General features: G+C 45.5%; 1 protein-coding gene across 4 annotated transcripts in view; it reads right to left on the bottom strand.

Annotated features, from left to right (window-relative positions):
• Window positions 1-17,976, bottom strand: part of EFCC1 (EF-hand and coiled-coil domain containing 1) — a 51,835-nt gene extending 33,859 nt beyond the window's left edge. For all 4 annotated transcript variants that reach the window (XM_057404195.1, XM_057404197.1, XM_057404198.1 and 1 more), the window contains exons 1-2: window positions 17,289-17,976; window positions 15,478-15,884 (exon numbers count right to left, since the gene is read on the bottom strand). In XM_057404195.1, the coding sequence (XP_057260178.1) occupies window positions 15,478-15,884; window positions 17,289-17,975 (1,094 nt within the window). In that variant the 5' untranslated portion in view covers window position 17,976. The remainder of the gene's footprint in view (window positions 1-15,477; window positions 15,885-17,288) is intronic.
• Between the last annotated feature and the right edge of the window lie 3,180 nt (window positions 17,977-21,156).

Genomic DNA, 21,156 nt, shown 5'->3' with positions numbered 1-21,156 from the left:
CCATACACTGATGGAATAGATCTCAACTGAGATTTTCCTTAACAATCTAAAGAGGTAATTTCATCATGTCCCTGTATCACATATACATGAATTATTACAATGCTTGAAAGATGTCTATAGTACAGTTTGAGTGGTCACGGTGTATTTATTAATAAAAGCCAACTGTTATGGGAGCAGCAGTGCTATTGGAAATTAAATGCTTTATATTCCTAAGTTTGGGAATAATGCAAGTGTGCTAGATACTTATCTATTTCAGATAAGCTACGTAATCTTTGGGGTTTACAGAACAGCTATTGCAGTCTGATTCTCCTCCACTTGTACATTTTAAGGCTATTCTTACACCCTTATAAAGGGGTTTTTGATGGAAAAGAGGATGCCCATTTATATGTTTTAGAACCTTTTCATTCTTTTTTTTTATTTTTTATGGGGCTATAATGTTGTGTTTCATTAGACTATCTGGACTAGAAATAAGAAAAAATCCTTCTTTCCAGGGTTATAGAACACCATTTTCTCTCCTGACAGCCCCAGCTGAGTATGAGAAACGAAGCTAGCTATGCATTTATGGGCACAGGTACTTGCGTATGCATGGTGAGTGTGAGGTATCACACAGGCCTCTAAATCAATGAACAGAAACTTCAGCACTGCATATATATATGTGCACAACCTGGAGTGAAGTGAGAAATCACAGACCCATATGTCCATGGCAGACATCTGCCAACAGCATGGCGGCCAAAGGAATGCAAATGCTGAAGTCCGTATTTTATTGCTGATAAACATACCGGGTTGTGAAATGCTCTGCTTGTCCCCAACCTCAGCCTGTGTCAGTAACCACAGGGCCAACGCTCCTACAAATGATCTTTTCCAGTTATATAGGGCAGTTATTTGCTGTGCCAGTATGGCAGGAACTCTAAACCCAGCTTTTCAGGTTAAATTTCACTGTGGGCATGAATGGCTGGAATGAATCTTTGCAATATTGCCACGGCTGTCTCTTACACAAAAGCTGATGTCCACACTGAATAGTGTGTGCTGGTTTTCAGCTCAGCAGGGAACCTGTGGGATTTGAATGGAAACGAATCAAGTGATAGGAGACTGGACAATAAGCATCTGTCGAGCAAAGGCCAGCATGTGAAAGTGTGACATAAAGGCAGGGTTTGTCATACTAGATTTTGGACTCTCCAGCTATCTAATCCTGTGTCCTACATGTGATATCCCACAAGCAGATGCTGATGAGGATTGCACAACAAACACAGTGAGAGGTTGCAACACAGGAGAAACTTCTGTCTAAAGCTGAAAGTCAGAGTTTGGCTCTCACACTGAAACAGAGGGGTCAGGGACTTCCCAACATTCCAGCTGATATTTATCACTCTGAGAAATTATTCTTATCAGAGAAAGAGTTAATACATTTCAAATCCTGCTCATCTCCAGTACCGCTGATACTGTGTAGCAGCCATCTCTCATTTAGGTGCATAAAGAGTTAAACAGCATCTTCAAGCTTGTGGTTCACCTTAAAGGTAACTGTAGAACCCTTAAGTAATGTGGGTAGTAGCTGCCTACTTCTGTGGTTGCTGTAATCACCTTTTTAGATGGGGAATCTGATGTGAAGGAAAAGAATCAATGATTCTTCCAGAGCTATGCTCTTACATCTGAGCCAGGGCTCAACTCAGAGCATGGGTCCTCTTAGGTTGTAAGTGTGGGAGGTAAGCTTCAGTCTAACCTGGGATTCCTGCAGGTGAAGCCAAGGTGATGTTAGAGACACTCCTAAAATGGAGCTATATTTTATCATTTTCTCTATATTAAAAGTTCAAAGAGAATTCTTACACATACATGATAATGTATCTGCTTGCATCCTTCATCCTCCCCTGGCCTTTCACTGCAGTGTAGATTTGCCCCGGGGACCTGGGTAGAGCTGTCGTCTTCCTATTTAATACCTGCTAAGCTGCTGTTTGGGGTGTTGGCTTTTTGTGTGTTTAATTGCTATTTCAGTGCTTTTTCAATCCATGTCACCTTCCCTAAGCTCAGTCCTTGCAGGACTACTACAGCAGCTCTACTCACTGTGGAAGAACCACTCTGTCTGCTTTGAACCTGATTCCTGCTTTCACGTGGTGACTCTCAGTTCCTGCACTGGAAGGGACTGAAGAGCTCTTCCTTATTCATCTTGATCTCCAAGAAGATTTCATAGACATTTTTGGCATCTTTCCTCCGCTGTCTCTTTTCCACATCTGAAAGTGGCTAAAGAGTTTCCATGCCTTTTTTTGCACACTTATTGCCTTTTCTGTGCTTTTCCCAGTCTTGCTCTGTTTTAGGCAGAAGGATCATAATTTCATTTTCTGATACAGTTTTTCTATGAACAGGCAGAATTGTTCCGTGTATTGGTCTCTGTTCCTTGGGTTGGGCAGAGCCTTGGGTGACATGGTCTAGTGTAAGGCATTCCTGCCCATGCCAGGGGATAACTTGATGATCTTAAGGTCCTTTCCAACCCAAACCATTCTATGAAGTCTATAATATTACATTTGTTTTCCTCACTGCAACTCAGGAGCTGAATACATTCCTATGGATATAAAGCTCAAAGATGTAATTCCTGAGCAGTTATAATAAGCTCAGAGTCCATCACTGTATCTATTCCACTGAAGCCAGGACTGCTCTTCGGGGTTGTTTGGTGTTCTTCCCCCCATCAAGTGCATCTGTGTCATGAACACAGTGAGCATCTCCTGCTGCCATCCAGTCCCTCTGTATCCCAAGATCCTTCTGCAATTCCTCCCAGTTTATACTGGTTTTTAACATCTTGACTGAGTAATATTTATCTAAAAATCAACTGATAATCCTACTACTGTAGCTTTCCTTACCATGTGATAAAAGCATATTTCTCCAACTAAAATACAGACCAGAGAAGTTAAAATACAGACCATGTTTTCAGGCTCTGAACAAGGCAGACTACCAGGCACGGTTAGAAGAAGGATAAAACTGAAGTTCTGTATCCAGCTCCCCCTCCAGCAGTGGATATTCTGATCTGAATCCAAGCTTTGGGATTCAAATGCACTTCTGATTGAGACATGAATCTAATTACTGAGGTGAAACTTAATTGCTTTTAATTCCAGAGATTAATTGATGCTTACCTCTGAACTATGGTATAGTCTGCAGATATAGTCTCTTTTTAATGAGATAAGAGACACCTTGGTAGATCGTGGGGTTTAATGTATGACATGGTACCCTCTCTAAACACAAATAATCTTTGAAAAACATGAAGTCTTTAATGTGTATCATGCACTGAATACATTCACAGGGTATGCGTTTGTTTAAAAAGCCCTGTAAATTTAAGGATGCACAATCCAAGCCACATAAAATGTTCACCCCTCTTTTATAGCACTCACCTCTGACCTGGCACTTGGATTATATTCTGGGCCAAATCATGGTGTCATGGTTTCATCGATAAAGTGATGGAAAACAATCTAGCATTGCCATAAGCATGGCAAAGCAGCCCGTGTTCCCCGGGATCTGGGAGGAGTTTGGGCTTTGAAAAGTTGCTTTCCTTTAAGTGTGGTTAAAACACAAATCAAACGTTCAAAAGCACTGCTTTGCTTAACTTCACCAGGAATCATTAACACCCAAAAGTGAAGTGGGGCCTCTGCCTGCTGATGCAGGGTAATTCATAAGCCTGGCTTTAAAACTAATGCAGTCTGGGTTTTCCTCCCGTGTTTCAGCAGCTCTCCCAGTTCCCCTTCACCTCGCCTGTTGTGAGCTCTTTTACTCTTCTGCCTCCAACGCAGAACTTAATTAAATCAGCCATTCTTGTTGCCAGCATTAAGCTTTATGTTGCACCACTACTCTGACCCTTTCTGAAGCCCCAGCGATGGTAGTTCAGATCTTTGTCACACTGGTGGTCCTACTAATCCTTTTCCCTTTGACCAAAGGTAAATGTCCCCGCATTACTGTTCATTTTATGCATGCAGGGCCTTCCAGCCTGTGTTTATGGATGCAGAAGGAAGGGGGTCTGCCTTCCCACCGCGGCTGTTCAAGCACCAGCCTCTGTCATAATGAAATCAAGGACACCAAGAGCTGAGTGTGTCTGCTGCCCTCGGATGGGGCCCCTTCGACTGCTCCCAGCAGCCTCCCGCTTTGTTTTGTGCAGGCTATGCAGCTCCATCACTCATTCTGACTGTCTGATTTAAGCTTCCGTTCCCTGGGTCAGAAGAAGGCTGGCGAGGGAGGAGGGATGAAAGAAGGTGCCCCTCTTGACAGCTCCTTTTTCACAGTAATGAGCAGAACTGCTCTTTCTTTCCCCACTCCTGTGCACTGGGGCCTTTGCTTGCTTTAGAGAGCCACATGAAGGAAGAAATAACCGGTTCAGCTCTGCCTTCCAGGGAGCGACCAGAGACACGGGAGGGCTCAGGGGTCTTTTGTGGGCTCTGCCTAGGCAGCGACTGCTTTGTCTGGGGAGCATTTTGTTTGTTCCCTCTCTGTAATGACAGGTAAATGCAGGCTGTTAAATGAAAGCTTAACTTGAGGCAGCAAAGCCTCAATTACTTCCTGGTGACTTCTGTACCAGGCATCATCATGCTCCTTCACAAACACAGCTCCATTCCTTTGGCTGCTCCTTGTCAGCCTGCCACAGGAAAGCTTGCTTCGTGTGGAAGGGGAACAAATAGTTGCAACCTTTCCAGCATTCATTACATTCTGTTCTAAAAAGAACACAATTTGATATAGAGGTGATTCGGATTGTAAGTAACCTGTCTCCTAACCAGAAGAAAAGACTTGTTTGGTGCAGACAGTGCTGCTTGCAGCAGCCGAGCCTTAACCTGGTAAGGCTGGAGAGCTGCAATTCAAGTATAAATGCCTGTCAGTACTTCACAACATGTGCTAAGCCTTCGGGATTGACAGCTTCTCTGATTTATATGAAGTTCAAGTCTAAACACCTCAAAACTCTCAGGATTTAAAATATTTAATCATGGTTATGTGATGTGAATTCAGAGCTTAGGTCATTCGTATACTGCAGAGTATTTAAAAATAAATAAAGTATTTAAAAAGCTGTAGATTTATTCACTTGTTGAAGTTTCTTATTTTTAAATGTATTTGAAGCATCATTTGGGAACTGTAAATCACACTGAACAAAAACCTTAAAGCAAAGCAAAGCCAGGGGAGGAGGGAACAACAGGAAAGGGAGAAAAGTAGCAAGTATAGGACTGACAGCACAAGAATAACCCAGTATGTAAATCTGCTGTATAGAGATGGATCAGAACTCCTCTGAAAGATGCCAGCCCCTGCCTCCAGGGGTCTGTCATTCAAAGTCAGTGCATTCACATGGGCATATCCTGCCAGGGGTGGCAATACTTCACACCCACTGTCCTTCTGACAGTACTAGCTGAGAGCACTCTTATTGATGCTGTTCTTGCTCTTTCTTCCTCTGCTAAAGGAGTTGTCCCTGCAGACTGTGGATAACACTATTGGGAATTAAGAAGAGCTATGTATGTTTGTTAATGGAAACACAGGTATCTGAGACTAAGGACCAGCTTCTCACCCAACTCTTGCTTAGAGCAGTTCTAATATTGTCTTTCTTTCTTTCCTTGTTTTTTTTTTGGGTTAAACTAGGAATATGAAGAAAAATGTTTTTCATCAAAGGAAACTGCCTCTTCAACGTAAAATGTAACATCTCATTTTGGTTTCTTCTTTTTTTCGTGTGTCTTAAAATGGTATTTTGAAATTCAGTTTAGCTACACTGATTTCATGTCATTCAGGGAAGAAAAATCAGAACACTCCAGCAAGAAAGCATCCAATTAAAAGACCACAGTTTTTCTGCTTTTCTTTGTGTTATAGTCCATGTGAAATCTTGCCTGAAGTAGCCTAAACATGCAGCTAGTTTGAACTGTTTCCAGCCTATATTTTTTGAGGATCAACTATTTGGCCAAAGTGCTTTGCCTGGGTCTGAATTAAATCAGAGAAGCCGATGTAGGCAAGTGGTCCATCTGTTTGCCTCATTCATGCCAGATCTGTCCAGCCACCAAATTAAACCACTACAACCAACCCTCTGGCGTCTCTTTGTTCTGCAGTAGAGAGGATCTGTGCTTTCAGGGCTATGTCTTTGTTGGGCAGTGTAAACTCACCTGAGCTAAGCCCACAGTGGTGTTAGTGCTGCGCAGCTCAGAGCCATGGGCAGCCTGGGATGTGCTGCTGATGCAGTGATGCTGCCCTGGGCTCCAGAGCGGGCTCTCTGGAAGTCAACACAGTGATGCACCGCAACATACAGGGGTGTCCCAGTTATATCTGTACTGCTGGAAATCCCACCTTTGGATATTTGCTGACACAGAAATGGGGAGCAGAACTGACTGTCCTGCAGTTTTCATCAGCACCAGTTTTGTTTTGATTGCTCATGTTTGTCTTGTGTGATTTTCTGCTAAGCAGAGTGCTACTTGGTCCTGGAGCTGGTGCTTCAGGAGTGTGAAACTGCTAAACCCAGAGCTCAGCTTATACCTGACAGTGTTCTGCTTTAAATCTGGCTGACCTCATCATATGTAGTTCCAGATACTTCTATGTTATGTGAACTAATGCCAAGGATGTGCAATGGGGTCAAGTACAGAGAATAAAAGCAGAGCAGATGTGCTGCGAATATCAGGTTTTTCAGTGTTGTGATTAATGTACATCACGAGCCTTCCCTGAAACATTCTGCTGTGAAAAGAGGCTCTTCACAATGCAAAGCCCAGGGACTGATTTTTTTCTGTAGTGTTATTGAGAGGTTTGGGGTCATCCCACTGCAATCTGATTCCTCACACTTGGCACCTCTTTCCCTGACAGGGATGATGTGTGATGTGATAGCGATTAGCACTTGAAGTTAAGGCACCCTTCAGAGAGCATGGGTTTGTCCACGAACAAGGAGGAGCTGCAACATGCAGTGAATCACAGCCTCTGGGTCTTATTTTCATCATTCTGCTTATTTTCATTATAGTTTCTTATTTCCATCATCCTGCCAAGCAGCAGATGAGATGCTGAAACAGCTGAAAACATGTACCGGAGGATGAAGGGAAGGGAACAGCGCAGTGACCATGGCCAGTGATTCAATTGGAATTCTGACTGGGGTGTGAAAGTGGGAAAACAGAACAAACTCCAGCAAATATTTGCAGAAGTGCTAAATAACTGTCTCATGTCACTGCAAATACAGACATTGCCTGTATTGTGTTTCCTAGCAGCAGTGACATTTACAGCTCATCCCCCAACCTGCTCAGAGGCCAGGCAGTGTTAACAGACGGACCCTCTACCTCTGTGGAAACATTCCTGGCAGTGTCCTATGTAACTGAAGGTATTTGGGATCTTTTGATCCTCCCTGTGCTGCTCTAAGGATGGGTTTAAGGATGTGGCTTGGCTGTGGACTTGAACTATGGCAAGGTCCCAGTGGAGTCATGGAATCAGTTAATTCTACTTTCTAGATGGTTTTGCCAGTCTCCAGATAATTCAGTATCTATATTACATAGAGGAGCTTTGTGAGAATTTCAGTGAAAGATGGAGTAGAATGGTTGGCTCTGAATCTATTAAAAGGCTAGCTTGATTTCCTTCTCTGGAGGGCTAACTCAGATAGACAACTGGTTGGAGAAAGCTGCTGAAACAAAACATACTTCTTGCAAAACAAAGGGCAGGTTTGACTGGACTGCTCCCTCTTACATTCCAGGTTTCATGATTCCATGAGGTTTTGTGGTGCATAAATGAAAAAGGCTTTTTATTGAGGTTAATTTTTTTTTGTTATATAACATACATATTTGTATAGAACGTAGATTTCTCTTGAACTCTTTTAGGGTGGCTTCACTCGTCACATCACTGTCAGTTTTGGGGTTCATTCAAGAGAGAAAGCTTCCTCCTCTGCAGGTCAGTAATCCTTCCATATCCTGAGAGCAGGCTGCTTCAGCAGAACAAATCAGTTTGATCTGTTTGCAAACTGGGTTGTCAGCATCTTACAAATGACCTGATGCATTTTGTGTCCTGAAGGAAAGTGAGGTGAGGAGCAAAGAGTAAATAGCCACTTCATACTGCTGTGGTAGAACCCCTCATCTTCGTGGAGGAATTTTCACTTTTTAGGAAGAACAAATAAACCTCTTCCCTTTTTATTTCTCCAGCAGACTAAAAAGCCTAAAAGAAACCAGTGCCAGAGTGTAGAGGATCAGCAGTGCTTGCTTTTCAGAGTGACTCCTGTGAGTTGACAGCAAACCTGACGCGCATTAAAGCCCACTTAAGATAGGGTTGCTTGATTTGTTTTAATTTTATCTCTGGAGGGGCTCAGTGCGGCTGTTGAGTACTTTATATGGATTGTGTCTGTAAGTATGTGAGGGAAGCATTTGTCAGTCCTCTGGGCCCCTCAGGATCTCGTGCCTGGTGTTTTTACTTCAGGTTTTTGGCAAGATCTTCAACATCCAGGGAGGTAAATGCAGAAGCCCCACGTTTAAGCCCCAACTTACACTTTGAGGTCCTGTGTTATTACTTTGTCTTCCAAAACTGACCTGAACAAGAAGTATTTCTTTAAAATACCACAGTCTCTTCAAAGCATCTGTTAGGGAAGTTTGGCAAATTCCAGTCAGGAAAAGATTTATTGCCCAGTTGTGTTCCCATTACCCCCAGAAGTGAGGGATTTCTGCTAATGAGTTCAGCAGGGCTGACCACACGAGTGCATGAGCAGAGGGCAGCACAGTAGGACCTGTGGGGTGGGGAAAACTGGAGTGCTCCAGCAAGGATCCTTCCCTGCAGGTCTCTTTGGCACAGAGGTGGCCACAGACTTGTCAGGTTTGCTTAAGGAAGAGCCGAGAGGCCAAAAGAAGGACATGCAGCAGTCCTCCTGGCTCCCCATGAGCTGCAACACTAGGGGACAGATGAGTTTTTCCAGACAATAAATAATTGTTCTTTCTATGCAGCTCTCCCCTATACTGATGTTAGCTGGCTTCTAGGGCAAGGGAGCTGCACAGATCCCAGTCTTGTCAAGCTGGTAATTCCATTTCCAGAATAGCCCCAGTGCATTGAGTTTGCTGTGTTTGTATCTGCATGCAGTGGGGTCTGAAGTGTTGGGATCAGTCAGCTGGATAATACCGAGGTTAAGGCAGTTCTAAGCTCAAACTGAGCACAACGGCAGGACATGGCAGTGATGTCCACCAGGCAGAAGGTTCCTAGGAAGCCTTTCAGGCAGACAGTGGCATACTGCTAATACTGGATATTGAAAGGTGCTGTACAGGAACTCGCCCAAGTAATCCAGAGGGTTCAAGTGAGAGCTATTTATGAGCTAGGACCATTTCTGTTCCATTTTAGTCCTTGCAATGACAGCAAGGAAGTGCCTTTGTTGTGGGAGGCATTGCTTTCAAAGGGGCTTGGGGAGCCCAGTCTTACAAAATGGTTTGAAAGGGGCAGGGGAACAGGATTTGTCTGTATTTTAAAGTTATCTTTTTGTATGAAATTGATCTTTCATTTTTGCTGATATGAGACAAGCTGGGAAATACGCTGCATCACCTAGAAAGTCTGGGCATGAGGCAGCTTGACAGACCAGGCAGGTGAAGGAGGGAGGCACATGGCCGTCTGTCGGGGGGGGGGGTGGTCCACCAAGCTGCTGGGTGCGTTTCCAGGCACTGGTTTAAGGGAGAGAAGCTGCAGCAACACTGAGTGCACATCTCCTGGGGAAAACATAACCTCCCTGGGACAGGAGGGGTCAGCATGATTCAAATTATGCACAGAAGGGCAGGAGGGGGCAGCTTCAAAAGGCAGCGGCGTGTGTCAGGGTCTGCGTCCGAGATGACAAAACTTAACTCCTTTGGCTCGGACTATCTGTTGGTTACTTGCAGCACACGTTCATCGCTCTGTCCCCAGGAAGGTCTGTGCGATGGAGCTGCTAAGTGGCTGCTCCAGCAGGTTCAACACTGGGAGCCTCTGCAGAGCTGCGGGAGGAAGCCTGGGCCGTGGTGACAGCACATCCACCGCAGGGAACAGGCGGTGTCTGCGTGGGTGGCAGCGCTATTGTGCTCGCAGGGATTTACTCCCAACACACAAATAAAGCAAGGCAGAAGAAAAGGAGGATTTAGTGAGAATCCAGGGAAAGTCTCCCAAGAATAAACACTGTAACTAAGAGCCCAGCACTGCAAAAGGCCAGGGAGATGCCTACATTTGCAACACCAGAATTGGCACGCAAGCTTCCTTGTGGATAAATGAACTTGGATTAATTCAAATGGATTTGAGTAAAGGTTTTGCTATTATTATGGGAAGCAAGCATGATTAACATTAAAAAGAACTGAGACGACTCTTGCATTTGAAATAAAAGTAACCCTTACTTAGAAAGACATACTATACATTTTCTCCAGTGTCAAGTTAATGTATTTAAATTGCACAGTTCTCTTTACCATATATAACAATGCCTTCCATTATCCCTTTCTGTGAAATCAAGATGTTCCTTTAAAGTGTTTCAAATGAGTAGTAATCTGATTTATTTGCTCAGCTTATGATTCTTCTGTGGCTAGAGACACACCAGTAGTCTAAAGTTCGTTTGATGGGAACGTATTCACCTGCTGCTGCTAGTATCCTGAAAACCTTAAAAGCTCTATGCTTTTCTGGCAATACTTCTCTGCAGTATGTAACACTTTACAGTCTTAAGTAGAAGAAAATACAAGCAGAATTAGAAAATAAAATGACATCAGTCCATCTGGAACAATGTGCTTCAGTGCTCTTACAGATGAGGCTCTGCAAAGTACTTTTACTTGGGTGAGCTCAGTTCCCTGCCTGTCACCACTGGGACTGACCCTGCCTGGCCTTGCTCATGTCCAGGGATGTGCTTATGGTCTGTTGTTCTATCCAGTCCCTCGTGCAGTCCAGCACATAAACACCCCCAGTCTGCATGCGAATTCTGAAATACACTGTCAAGATGTACTTCACCTCACAACCAGTTGGTATTGATGACAGTAGTCAAGCAGAAAGTTGTCCAGATGTCCTTTATTTAACTTCTAATTCTTAAATAGAAGAACAGCTCTAGAACACCTATGTGTAAACCATGCACCATCATTCAGCTTGGAAATAACCTCCTACATGTACCTTCTTTTGTGGAGCAGTGTTTCTTTCCTAGGGCTTTTCTCTCTTCATTAACAGAGCCGACTCTGCACCAGTTAGGAATATTTCCATATTCCTCTCCTGCTCTTAGATAATTGATCTGGATCTTTCTGGTTCATCTTGTTCTATTTTACAGGGTAAATGATAATCTGATAAATTACTGAAAAGATCAGGACACTGGCTCCTAGAAGAAAAGACAAATTGAGCTACTTCTGATACAAGACAACCTAAAGCATAAAGATTAAAGCACTGGTGATTTTAGGAAAGAAAGATAGAAATGGAGGAAATTATGCTCAAGAGCTCCATGTTTATAAGAGAATATGGGGGGATGAAATAAGCCTCCCTGCATTCCCTGCACAAAGGATTCCCCTCATTAACACATATAAATGCTGATGGATAATTAAGTAATTTGGGAGACAGACCATGCATATGGGAAACAGTTATGGTATTTTATGACCTCTTCCACTGACCTATGTAATTACTGTGCTGCTGGCTAACACAGTAACATAAATCCTCTGTGAACATCTCTTTTATGAAGTCTATTTCAATTCTGAATGACCTTTTTATTTGTTAAACTGGGATCCAAAAAAGATTGTTAAATTCTGTTCTTCCCACCAGTTTTATTAAGGAGAAAATCCATAACCGATTTCTAAGCCTCCTACAGTGCAGTATAGGAGATGGAGCCAACTTATATACAGCAAGAACAATTCATGTCAAACCAATCTAATTTCCTTTTCTGACATGGAAGATGGCTGAACGGATCAAAAGAAACAGTAGATGTGACGTTTTTATTGTGGTAACATTTTCAGATGTGGCATTCTTATAAACAATACTTACAGGACTATATTAGAATACATGGATGGTGTCACCTTGGGCTGGAGCAAAACTTCCTGGGAAAAGGGGAGTTTAGGGAATAGCTGTTAATGATTTGCTCTGGGATAAAGAGAGTGGATCAAGTGGAGGTCACCAGAATCTGCCCTGGGGCCTAGCCAGTGTGTTCATGTAGGCTTCCAATGTTTGAAAGAGAAACGGGAACTGACCCCAAGCAATTTGGAGGCTTGTCCCAGTATCATCCTGAGAAACTGGAAGCGTAATCCGAAACCGGAAAAGCTGAGATTCAGAAATAACAAATGAGAAGTCCTATACCTGGGAGAAGGAAATCAAGCGCACAAGTGCAAAACAAGAAGCCTCTGGGCAACACTGCATTTAAAAATGGGACTTGTATAACTTCCTAAACACTTCCATACACTGACACTGTGAATCACACATTTTATATAATATCCATGACAAACATTCAATTTCTCATAAAGTCTTTCTCCTCTGAAATGACTACAACTCATGATAACTCATGCTTTTCAATAAGGAATTTCTCAACATTTACCATTGAAGCGTCTGAGCTGACTCATTAAACAGGGATTGAAAAATGAAAGATAGTACAAACTTCTAATGGTGGAGTAAGGGGACAAACCCCTGACCCCTGCACCCAGTGCGGAAGGACAGGATGTGCCCTGAAAACAAGAAGCGTCTAGAAACTATTAGGTCAGGTAGGTTGGCTGGGAATTGACAATGTGATAGGGACATTTCAAACCCAGAGACAGGAACCAGGGTACCCTGACAGAGTTCATGGTGAAGTCACACAAATTTCAGTTAGCAAAACGTACCACAGATGGTGATAGCAACATTTGGCATTAAATTTGCAAGAATCTGAGTCCGTGGGCAGAGAAGGCAATTGTAATTAGGTACCCCAAGTTAGGAAAACATTTCATCACTTGCAGGCACTTGAACACTTTCCTGAATAGATGGAAACTGTGTTGTTTCTTGAGCTAGGGGGTATAATTTAAGATCACTGTTGTGATTCCAGGTTGAAATGATAGCAAGCTGGCATAAGATGAAAGTCTAGACACGGATTTAGATGCATAAAGAGCTTTGAAAGCCCAAACCTAAAAGAAGAAATAATTTTCTTTATAAGTATGAAAGTATAGATAGGAATATGAAAGTATAGATAGGAACAGTATATAAAGCTCACAGACCGCTCTCATTCTTGAATGTGATCCTCTCTGGAAGAAACCAGACTTTAGCTGGAGTAAAACAGTGGCATACCAAGCCAGTTAAGGTCAATTCTCAGGAGCCATTCCTGCAGTCTTAAATGCTTTCTGCAGTATACTCAAGTGCCTATCCCCTTCTCTCCACTGCTACCTTGCAGCATTAGTTCTTTTGCCAAACTTACATCCTGCTTACCTGCTCACAAATGTTTTGTGGTAACTGGAGATGGAGCAGAACACTGGAGTATTAACTTCAATGCATTCTGACGTAACATCACAAGTAATACATGTGCCAACTGACGGTCTGGGGAGTCAGTGGGATACAGCAACTGTCCCTCCGTCCCTACGCTCTGGCCAACACAACATGTACTCCTACCACCTCACCCGAACAATGCTCGTGGGTTTTGGGCTTCTGTACAACTGGAGAAGATGATTCCTTATGAACAGAAGGAGTTTCTGCCATCTGTAGCGTAAGTGTAGGCAAGTGAGAGGGACAAGCTACAATGCCAATGGCTGCCTAAGGTACAGATAGCCATGCAAGTGTCCAGCTCTTCCATCACAGAGCTCAACTCACTGCTGAACTGTTTTCTGCCAGTTTGGGCATCTCTGTGCCACACTTACAGAATTATGATATTCCACATGCTGTGGAACTGTGGAATATGACCCCAGCCATGCAAGTCACAATCATCATTAAGCAGCTCTGCTGTTAAACAAACATGTTTAAGCCCTGAGCTATAACCCATGGACAGGGAGACAGCAGGGGTTTGTGGCTAACACAGAACCAAGACCCATTGAAGGGTCTTGCACATAGAAGCTGGCCTGGTCCTGTGCTAAATGTGCTGCAGGGCTAAAAAAGGGGAGTAGTTTCCAAATGGTCATTCCACTGCTATTCCTGAGCTTTACACCCACTTTAAATTAGCATGCATTTTTAAAACCAACAGTATGGAAGAAGATACTCCTACAAAGAACATATAATGTACATTTTGCACTATCTGTTTTGATGCTCTGCAAGGTCCAGCTGGCATTTCTTATTGCCGTTAACTAGTTCAGCTCTACCTGTTCAAAGCTAGTGTTTTTATCCTTCATCATTCTTTGGAAAAGCAATTCTGCAGGACAAGAACTCATCTTAAGCCTTTGGTGCTCATCCTAGGGAGAACTTGAGAGACCAGACAAGTAGTGTGATCTCTCTCAGTACTGACAGCTGTATCATTCACCCAGATACCTCTGTAAATGACAGTCCTCTTGGATATTATGTGCCCTCGTGGTGTTTCTAAAATCCTACAGATGTTTAAATGAAGGCTTTTATCTCCTGCAATCACAAGTATTAACATACACAACACGGACACAAAGACACTGGATAAAGTGGTTATTTTTAGCACTTCCTCACATCATAAAGCAGTACAATAGCCATGATGCTACAAATAACTCACTATGAACTCTTCTCAGAAGCAAACAGAGGAAGTATAAGTTTAGGAAGAGACAAGGAGATCAGAGTAGACAATGTATTAAAATACTAGGTTTAGTACAGTAAGCAAAAAATGCATCACTATTAGCTTTACTTTGGGTCAGTAAAGGTATAACCAAGATTTTATTCCATGGGTCAATTTGAAACTTGGGCAGAAATGCCTGGCACTTGCTAACCATCAGTGAGTCCAAGTCTGGTTTGAGATACAATTCTACAAAAGCAGTGAACTCTCAAATTTGTAAGCAACTTCCTGACTTTTGGAAGGACATTTATTTATACTATCACAAAAGTGGGGATAGTTGGATGATGAATTTTTCACTTGAGACTCCTGTTTTATGATTGTGTGGTTTCAGGAAAGTGTTTTAGCTTTTTCCTTGTGGAATATGACATGTTCTGTTGGTGAAAAAGCAATAAAGCCGCAGCAGAGTTTAACACTGCTGGGCACAAGCTGGCCTTGTGGGTTTTCCTCCACTTTGTAGGACAAATTGAAGAGATTTAGTAAGAAGTAGAGGGTCAACCACCCAATTACAGCTGGCTTCGTACGTGTGCCCCAACTGGCGGGGAATGACTGGGCTGCTTAGGTAAGGTGAGAAAATAAGTGCATGCAAATGGTTTCTGAAGGGCTGTCAGCAGTTTCTTCAGAGGCTTTCATGAAGCATTACTACATTGAGTCCTGCTGCTGTGTGTCTGAGGAGTAACTTCACCTCTCTGTAGATCAGCACCCTTATTTTGATCTACCTTCCGCTAGAACAGCCCAACTCTGTTATGGATCTCTACCAAGAAAAGTAGCTCCTAATTCCTCTCTGGCTCCATTTTACATGTATTTGGCAACATTTAATAAGCTACAACTGGTGATTTTCATGGTAACTTGTGTTCCAGTACTGCGATTTTATAGGCATTTTTTGAGGGACTCAGCCTTACCTGTAGTGCTGCAGTTCTGATTCCAGCTGCTGGATGTATACTTGCAGATGTGGCACTTCATTGGCTTTCACTTCCAGCTCCTTCACTTTGCCAAGACTGTTAAGGACAGCGTGTCTCGCCTCTTCCACCTTCTTCCTCATTTCTGCTTGTTCCCTCTTCAGGTTACGGTTGCAGTCCTCCAGATTGACCAGAGCTTCCTGAGAGCTCTTCAGCTCTCTTTCCAGCTCCTGATTGAACCTAATTGCTTCTTCTATCTGCCCGTCCCTGGAGCTCCGTATGAGTTCCACTTCTTTCAGTACGCTTTGAAGGCACTTGGTCTGGGAGTGGTTCTGTGTTAACGGCCTCTTGCACCCTACAAAACAGGTCCCCCCTTCCTTATGGTTAGCGTGGCTCTTCCGCAGTCCTACCTGTAATAACAGGAGCAGAAAGCAGGGGGAAATTAATGTGTTCTAAAGCATCATATTAATCAAGACTGAAGATGGCTGGATTGTGTTTTGTTGTTTGCTTTGGTTCTTCTTTAATGGCAAAGAGTTGGTCAGCAACTGATGAGCTACTTTGTGAAATACAGAGACAAGGAAACAGTCTCTGGACAGTAGTTTTTAAATACGTATCTATAAATTCCACTTTAAACTCCTAAAGTGAAAAATGAGGTTATTGCACATGTTTCTGTATAGCTTTAATGCCATTACTGTAGTCTGACCTCAAAAGGCAAGTAGTACTGTGCAAAAAGTACTTCCCCTTATGATTCTGAAGTTGTGTTGAGTAGAGCTGAGCACAGAGCAGCTCGTGGTGGCCTCAAGCTCTCATCTTTGTCCTTCTCATTCATTCTGGGTTCTTTGGTGACTTTGTGTTCACTTCTGCTCTCCTTTCACTTTTCACATGAAAGGGGTAAACTGGCCTTCACCTGCTGTGCTGGGCATTGTGGAGAGGGACAGCAGCTAATGCAAACGGCACAGAGCTCTGTGTGGGTTGTGATGGTATGAAATCCACCCTGATCCCAACCATGGCTATGCTACGTCATGCCAGAGTAATTCAACTGCTATTAAGTACGTATATGTTTGCGTTTCACTATGTATGTATTTCACTTCAGCTGATACAACAGAGACAGAGACCAGCACCACTATGAGTGGGGATCTGCAGAGGAGCCAGACTGTTCATCAGGCCATGTGCAGAGCTGGCTCCAGCTCTGAGCTCCCATGACCATGCTCTGAAGAAAACACACCCCCATATTTCTGAGGCAAAGCTCTGGGGTGCTTGTGAATGAGCTATTGCATGTGCTTGTGCAGGTTAAGAATCCAGAAGTTCCTTCTTAGTCAGGGAAAAAGCCCACAGCGGTGCATAACTGGTGTATAAGTGACTGCATGTGCAATAGGAAAAGCAGCATTATAGAACTAGGTATGTTAAACTGAGGTCTGCAATTTTAGCAGGGTGGTTCTCAGCACATCCCTTAAATTTAAGGATATACATATAGATATTTATACCTATATTTAGGCCAGGTTGGACACAGGGGCTTGAAGCAACCTGCTCTAGTGGAAGATGTCCCTGCCCGTGGCAGGGGGTTGGAACTGGATGAGCTTTAAGGTCCCTTCCAACACAAACCAGTCTGGGACTGCGTTGTTTAAGGGATGTACACACACCGCTGGTGAAATCACAGCGATCTCCTTGAAGTCTCTCTGTAACCAAACTTTGCTAAGAAGTTAACGCCGAGGATGAGAGGGCCACCTCGGGCTGTGCCGTACCCCTCTTACAGCCGACCCATGCTGCGGGCGCAGCACCTCACCCAGCTGCAGCCGGGGCTCACCGCTGCTCACCTGCAGGGCCAGGCACCGGGCGTCGCTGCTCTGCAGGGCGGCCCGCATGTCCTCCACCAGCTCCCGCAGGCTCCCGTTCTCCTCCTCCAGCTTGGCGATGCGGTCCTCGGCCTGCTCCAGCGCCACGATCTCCTCGTAGCACTCCCGCGAGCAGGGCCCCGCGGGCCGCCGCTCCTCCGCCTCCCCGCCGCCGGGCCGGGCCGGTGCTGCGGGCCCGGGCGGCTCCCTGAGGCGGCGGCGGCGGCGGGGGCTGCGCAGCCGGATCTGGGTCTCGATGTGCTCGCTCTCCCGGCCCAGCGGCAGGCGCGGCACGGCGCGGCGCGGGCCGCCCGCCTTGGTGCTGAAGTAGCCGCAGAGGCGGGCGTGGAACTGGCGGAAGGTGAGCTCGGCGGACAGGCCCTCCCACAGCCCCGCGCACTCCTCGGGGTCGGCCGCCGCCTCCGCCGCCTCCTCCAGCCCCAGCACCTGGCACAGCGTCCGGAAGTCCTCTCCGGGGATGCGGCCGGCCCCGGCGCAGTCCAGGTGGTGGAAGATCTCCTGCAGGTACTGGTCCAGCCCGGTGGCCAGCACCACGATCTCGTTCTCCACGCCGCGGTCCAGCCCGTAGTGGTAGGCCAGGGCGCTCACCAGCCACTGCGTGCGCCGCGCCGGCCGCCCGTAAGGGTCCCAGCCCTCGGGCGGCTCCATCGCGCCCCGCCGGACCCGCCGAGCCGAGCCGCTCCGCCGCCACCTCCCGCAGGGCCGGGGAACCCCGCCCCGCTGCTCGGCCCCGGGGCGGGCCGGGCCGGGCCGTGTCCCGGGCACGGAGCTCAGGGGCTGCCGCCGCCGCCCCGGCAGAGGGGTCTCGTCCCGCCCGCCGCTTCCCGAGGCGGAGCTTTGGGCTGCCCCTGCGGAGGGGCCGCTGTCGGCGGCGGGGGCTGCCGGCCCTGCGGGGCTCAGCGGGGGCGGCGGGCAGGTGCCAGCTCTGCTTTGTCTGCCAGGAAGGGGGCTTCAGGCAGTCCAAGTCCGCTTCAGACTTCTTTATTTGTGGCTCCTTTTTAACGTGAGCAAACCGGCAGTATCGGTTTGCCGGGCAACGCTGTGAGCGAGTGAGTGGTCCTGCTAAGTTAATGAAGCTGAGGGGCTTATGAGTGGATCATCTTTCTGTTCACTCAGGCTTTCCACCCCGTGGATGTGGTGTCTTTGCGGTTCTGGTGTGCATTTGTTGTCTGTGATACACTGAATATGTGTGAAACTGGCTCAAATGGCGGAGCTTCCCAAAGCCATGATTTTCATAGAATCATAGAATAGTTAGGGTTGGAAAGGACCTTAAGATCATCCAGTTCCAACCCCCCTGCCATGGGCAGGGACACCTCACACTAAGCCATATCACCCAAAGCTCTGTCCAACCTGGCCTTGAACACTGCCAGGGATGGAGCATTCACAACCTCCCTGGGCAACCCATTCCAGTGCCTCACCATCCCAACAGGAAAGAACTTCTTCCTTATATCCAATCTAAACTTCCCCTGTTTAAGTTTGAACCCATTACCCCTTATCCTTACAGTCCCTAATGAAGAGTCTCTCCCCAACATCCCTATAGCCCCCCTTCAGATACTGGAAGGCTGCTATGAGGTCTCCACGCAGCCTTCTCTTCTCCAGGCTGAACAGCCCCAACTTTCTCAGCCTGTCTTCATACAGGAGGTGCTCCAGTCCCTGATCATCTTTGTGGCCCTTCTCTGGACTTGTTCCAACAGTTCCATGTCCTTTTTATATTGAGGACACCAGAACTGCACACAATGCTCCAGGTGAGGTCTCACAAGAGCAGAGCAGAGGGGCAGGATCACCTCCTTCGACCTGCTGGTCACACTCCTTTTGTCACTATTTGGCCATGCAGGTGGACCTGCACTCTTGAGTGCAGCTGCAGTGAAGGAGTGAGCCACAGGAGCAGGGCTCCTTCTATGGCAGGGATGCACCAAGAACCAGAGGTGACCATGGCACCAGCTGTGCACAGGGTCTGAACAGGGTGTTAACACCCCCAGACATGGGACGGTGGTGAACCAGGTCTGGAGTCCACCCACGAAGACCCATTAAGAGCAGCAGCAGATAGGGAGAGAAGCAGGGCTGGTGGGAAGATTACTGTGCAGGTCCTACGTCCTCCCTGTAGACCGGGCAAGGACCAGAGACGTGCACCTACAGCAGGTAACCAGACATGGGTCCCCCAGGGACCAAAGTGCTCCACAGGATCAGCCTTCCTATTCCCAAGGGCTGAGTTTTATCCCAGCGATCCTTGTATTTACTGTGTGAAGTGGGAGTGTGTTTTGTAACTGTGCAGTTGGCAGGAATCTCCTTGTCCAGCTCATGGATTTGCTTCACGTTCTTGGGCTGGGTTTTTTGGATGTATTCTTGTACCTTTAAAGATTGTTTCTCCCATTTTCCTCTTGTCTGAAGTAACACATAACTGTAAGTTATATTTTTGAGTGACCCGAGGAGTGACTGGGTGAACTGGATGTGCATATATTCCTTATTCACTCTCGTAGCCATGTATACCTCTAAAACTTGAGCTTTTTCTTAGTCCGATAATGTTATTAATGCAAGAAGTGGACTCAGGGTCGAAATGTCTCTGTAATGCAGCACCAGAGAGGGACAGGAAAGACAAAACCATAAACCTTGAATGTGTTTAGCAGATGCTGTGTAACTCTGCATCTGTGTCCACACACACCAAACTGGCTGACCCCAAACACCAGCTAAAGCATCGAGGCCCCGGAGTCAGACAATGCAATTATTCAAACTTGGCTTGGTCTGGCTAGCTTCAGTTGTAAAAATATTTATCAAGTGGAAAGAATTGATTTAAAGGCTGCCAGAATCTTTACCAGGCTATAAACCTGTCACTGTAAATTGTGCTTTAGTACCTATGGCTTTCAGTTGGCTTTCTTTGTGGTGTCTCTGGCTGGAAGAGAGGCATCATTGGGCCTCTGTGGAATTCCTTGATGCCCATCTGCTGGGCTTCTGGTTTGAAAGAGCGAAGGACATAAATGGCACTGACAAATCTTTGGCTTTCTGTGTTATGACTGTAACAGGGAAATGAGAAAGTAACAATGATGCAAATTCATGTTCACCAAAGCTTTGTCTCTGAAACAAAGCAGATACTTGTTATCAGCAAAATGTCCCAAACCTTTGGCCATTGATTGTTGTTTGAGTTTTCAGGAAAAGCCCCTTTGCTGGGCAGTGGGGATTTATATCAGGTTTGCTTGCACAACAGCCGCCTGACCCAAGGCTTTCAGACACTGGACAACTGAGAAAACAGTGAGGCCACAGAAATGTGAATGTCACTTCAGGCTCTCTGTGACGAGGGGGTTATGTTGGGTAGAGGTCAACTTCCCTGTTGCAGCCCCAACCTTCCTTCCTTCAGAGGTACAGAAAAGGCCATCACAGTGTAATTACAACAACTCTTTTATTTACTCCCAAGTGTAGCAAGATTAAGACTTTACTCCTGACCCAGAAAAGCTTGACTTGTTCTTTGACTTGTTCTCTAAGCCTGCTCAGAGCTGGCAGCATTTTATCAAGTGCTCAAGGACTTTGTCTTTACTGAGTTGTTCCCAGTCCTGGTAGTGCACTGCACTGTGAAAGTGTCTTGAAGGAGTTTCAGCTATAGAAAGAACTGAATGGGATGGCTCTGCAGTGTTGTGGTAATAGCTGGAAGTCGTGTGTATATTAGAATACTCTTTTGAAATTAGTGAACTGGAGAGTTTTCCTTTAAGATATTAAAAGGTTCTGTGACCAGCCTTTAGCTTGCTTGCCAGCATCGTTGGTGGGATAATGTTTTAAATTGTATGAGGCAGATGTGGGATTAGTTAGGACACATAAACAACATTTATAGATAAAAGTGGCT

This window comes from Pezoporus wallicus, unplaced genomic scaffold (genome assembly GCF_028554395.1).
Source record: "Pezoporus wallicus isolate ANWC-B61680 ecotype Strahan unplaced genomic scaffold, APGP_CSIRO_Pwel_v1 contig_5935, whole genome shotgun sequence".
In the NCBI taxonomy this organism is placed as follows: Eukaryota; Metazoa; Chordata; class Aves; order Psittaciformes; family Psittacidae; genus Pezoporus; species Pezoporus wallicus.
This window is presented reverse-complemented; position numbering and strand designations above follow the sequence as displayed.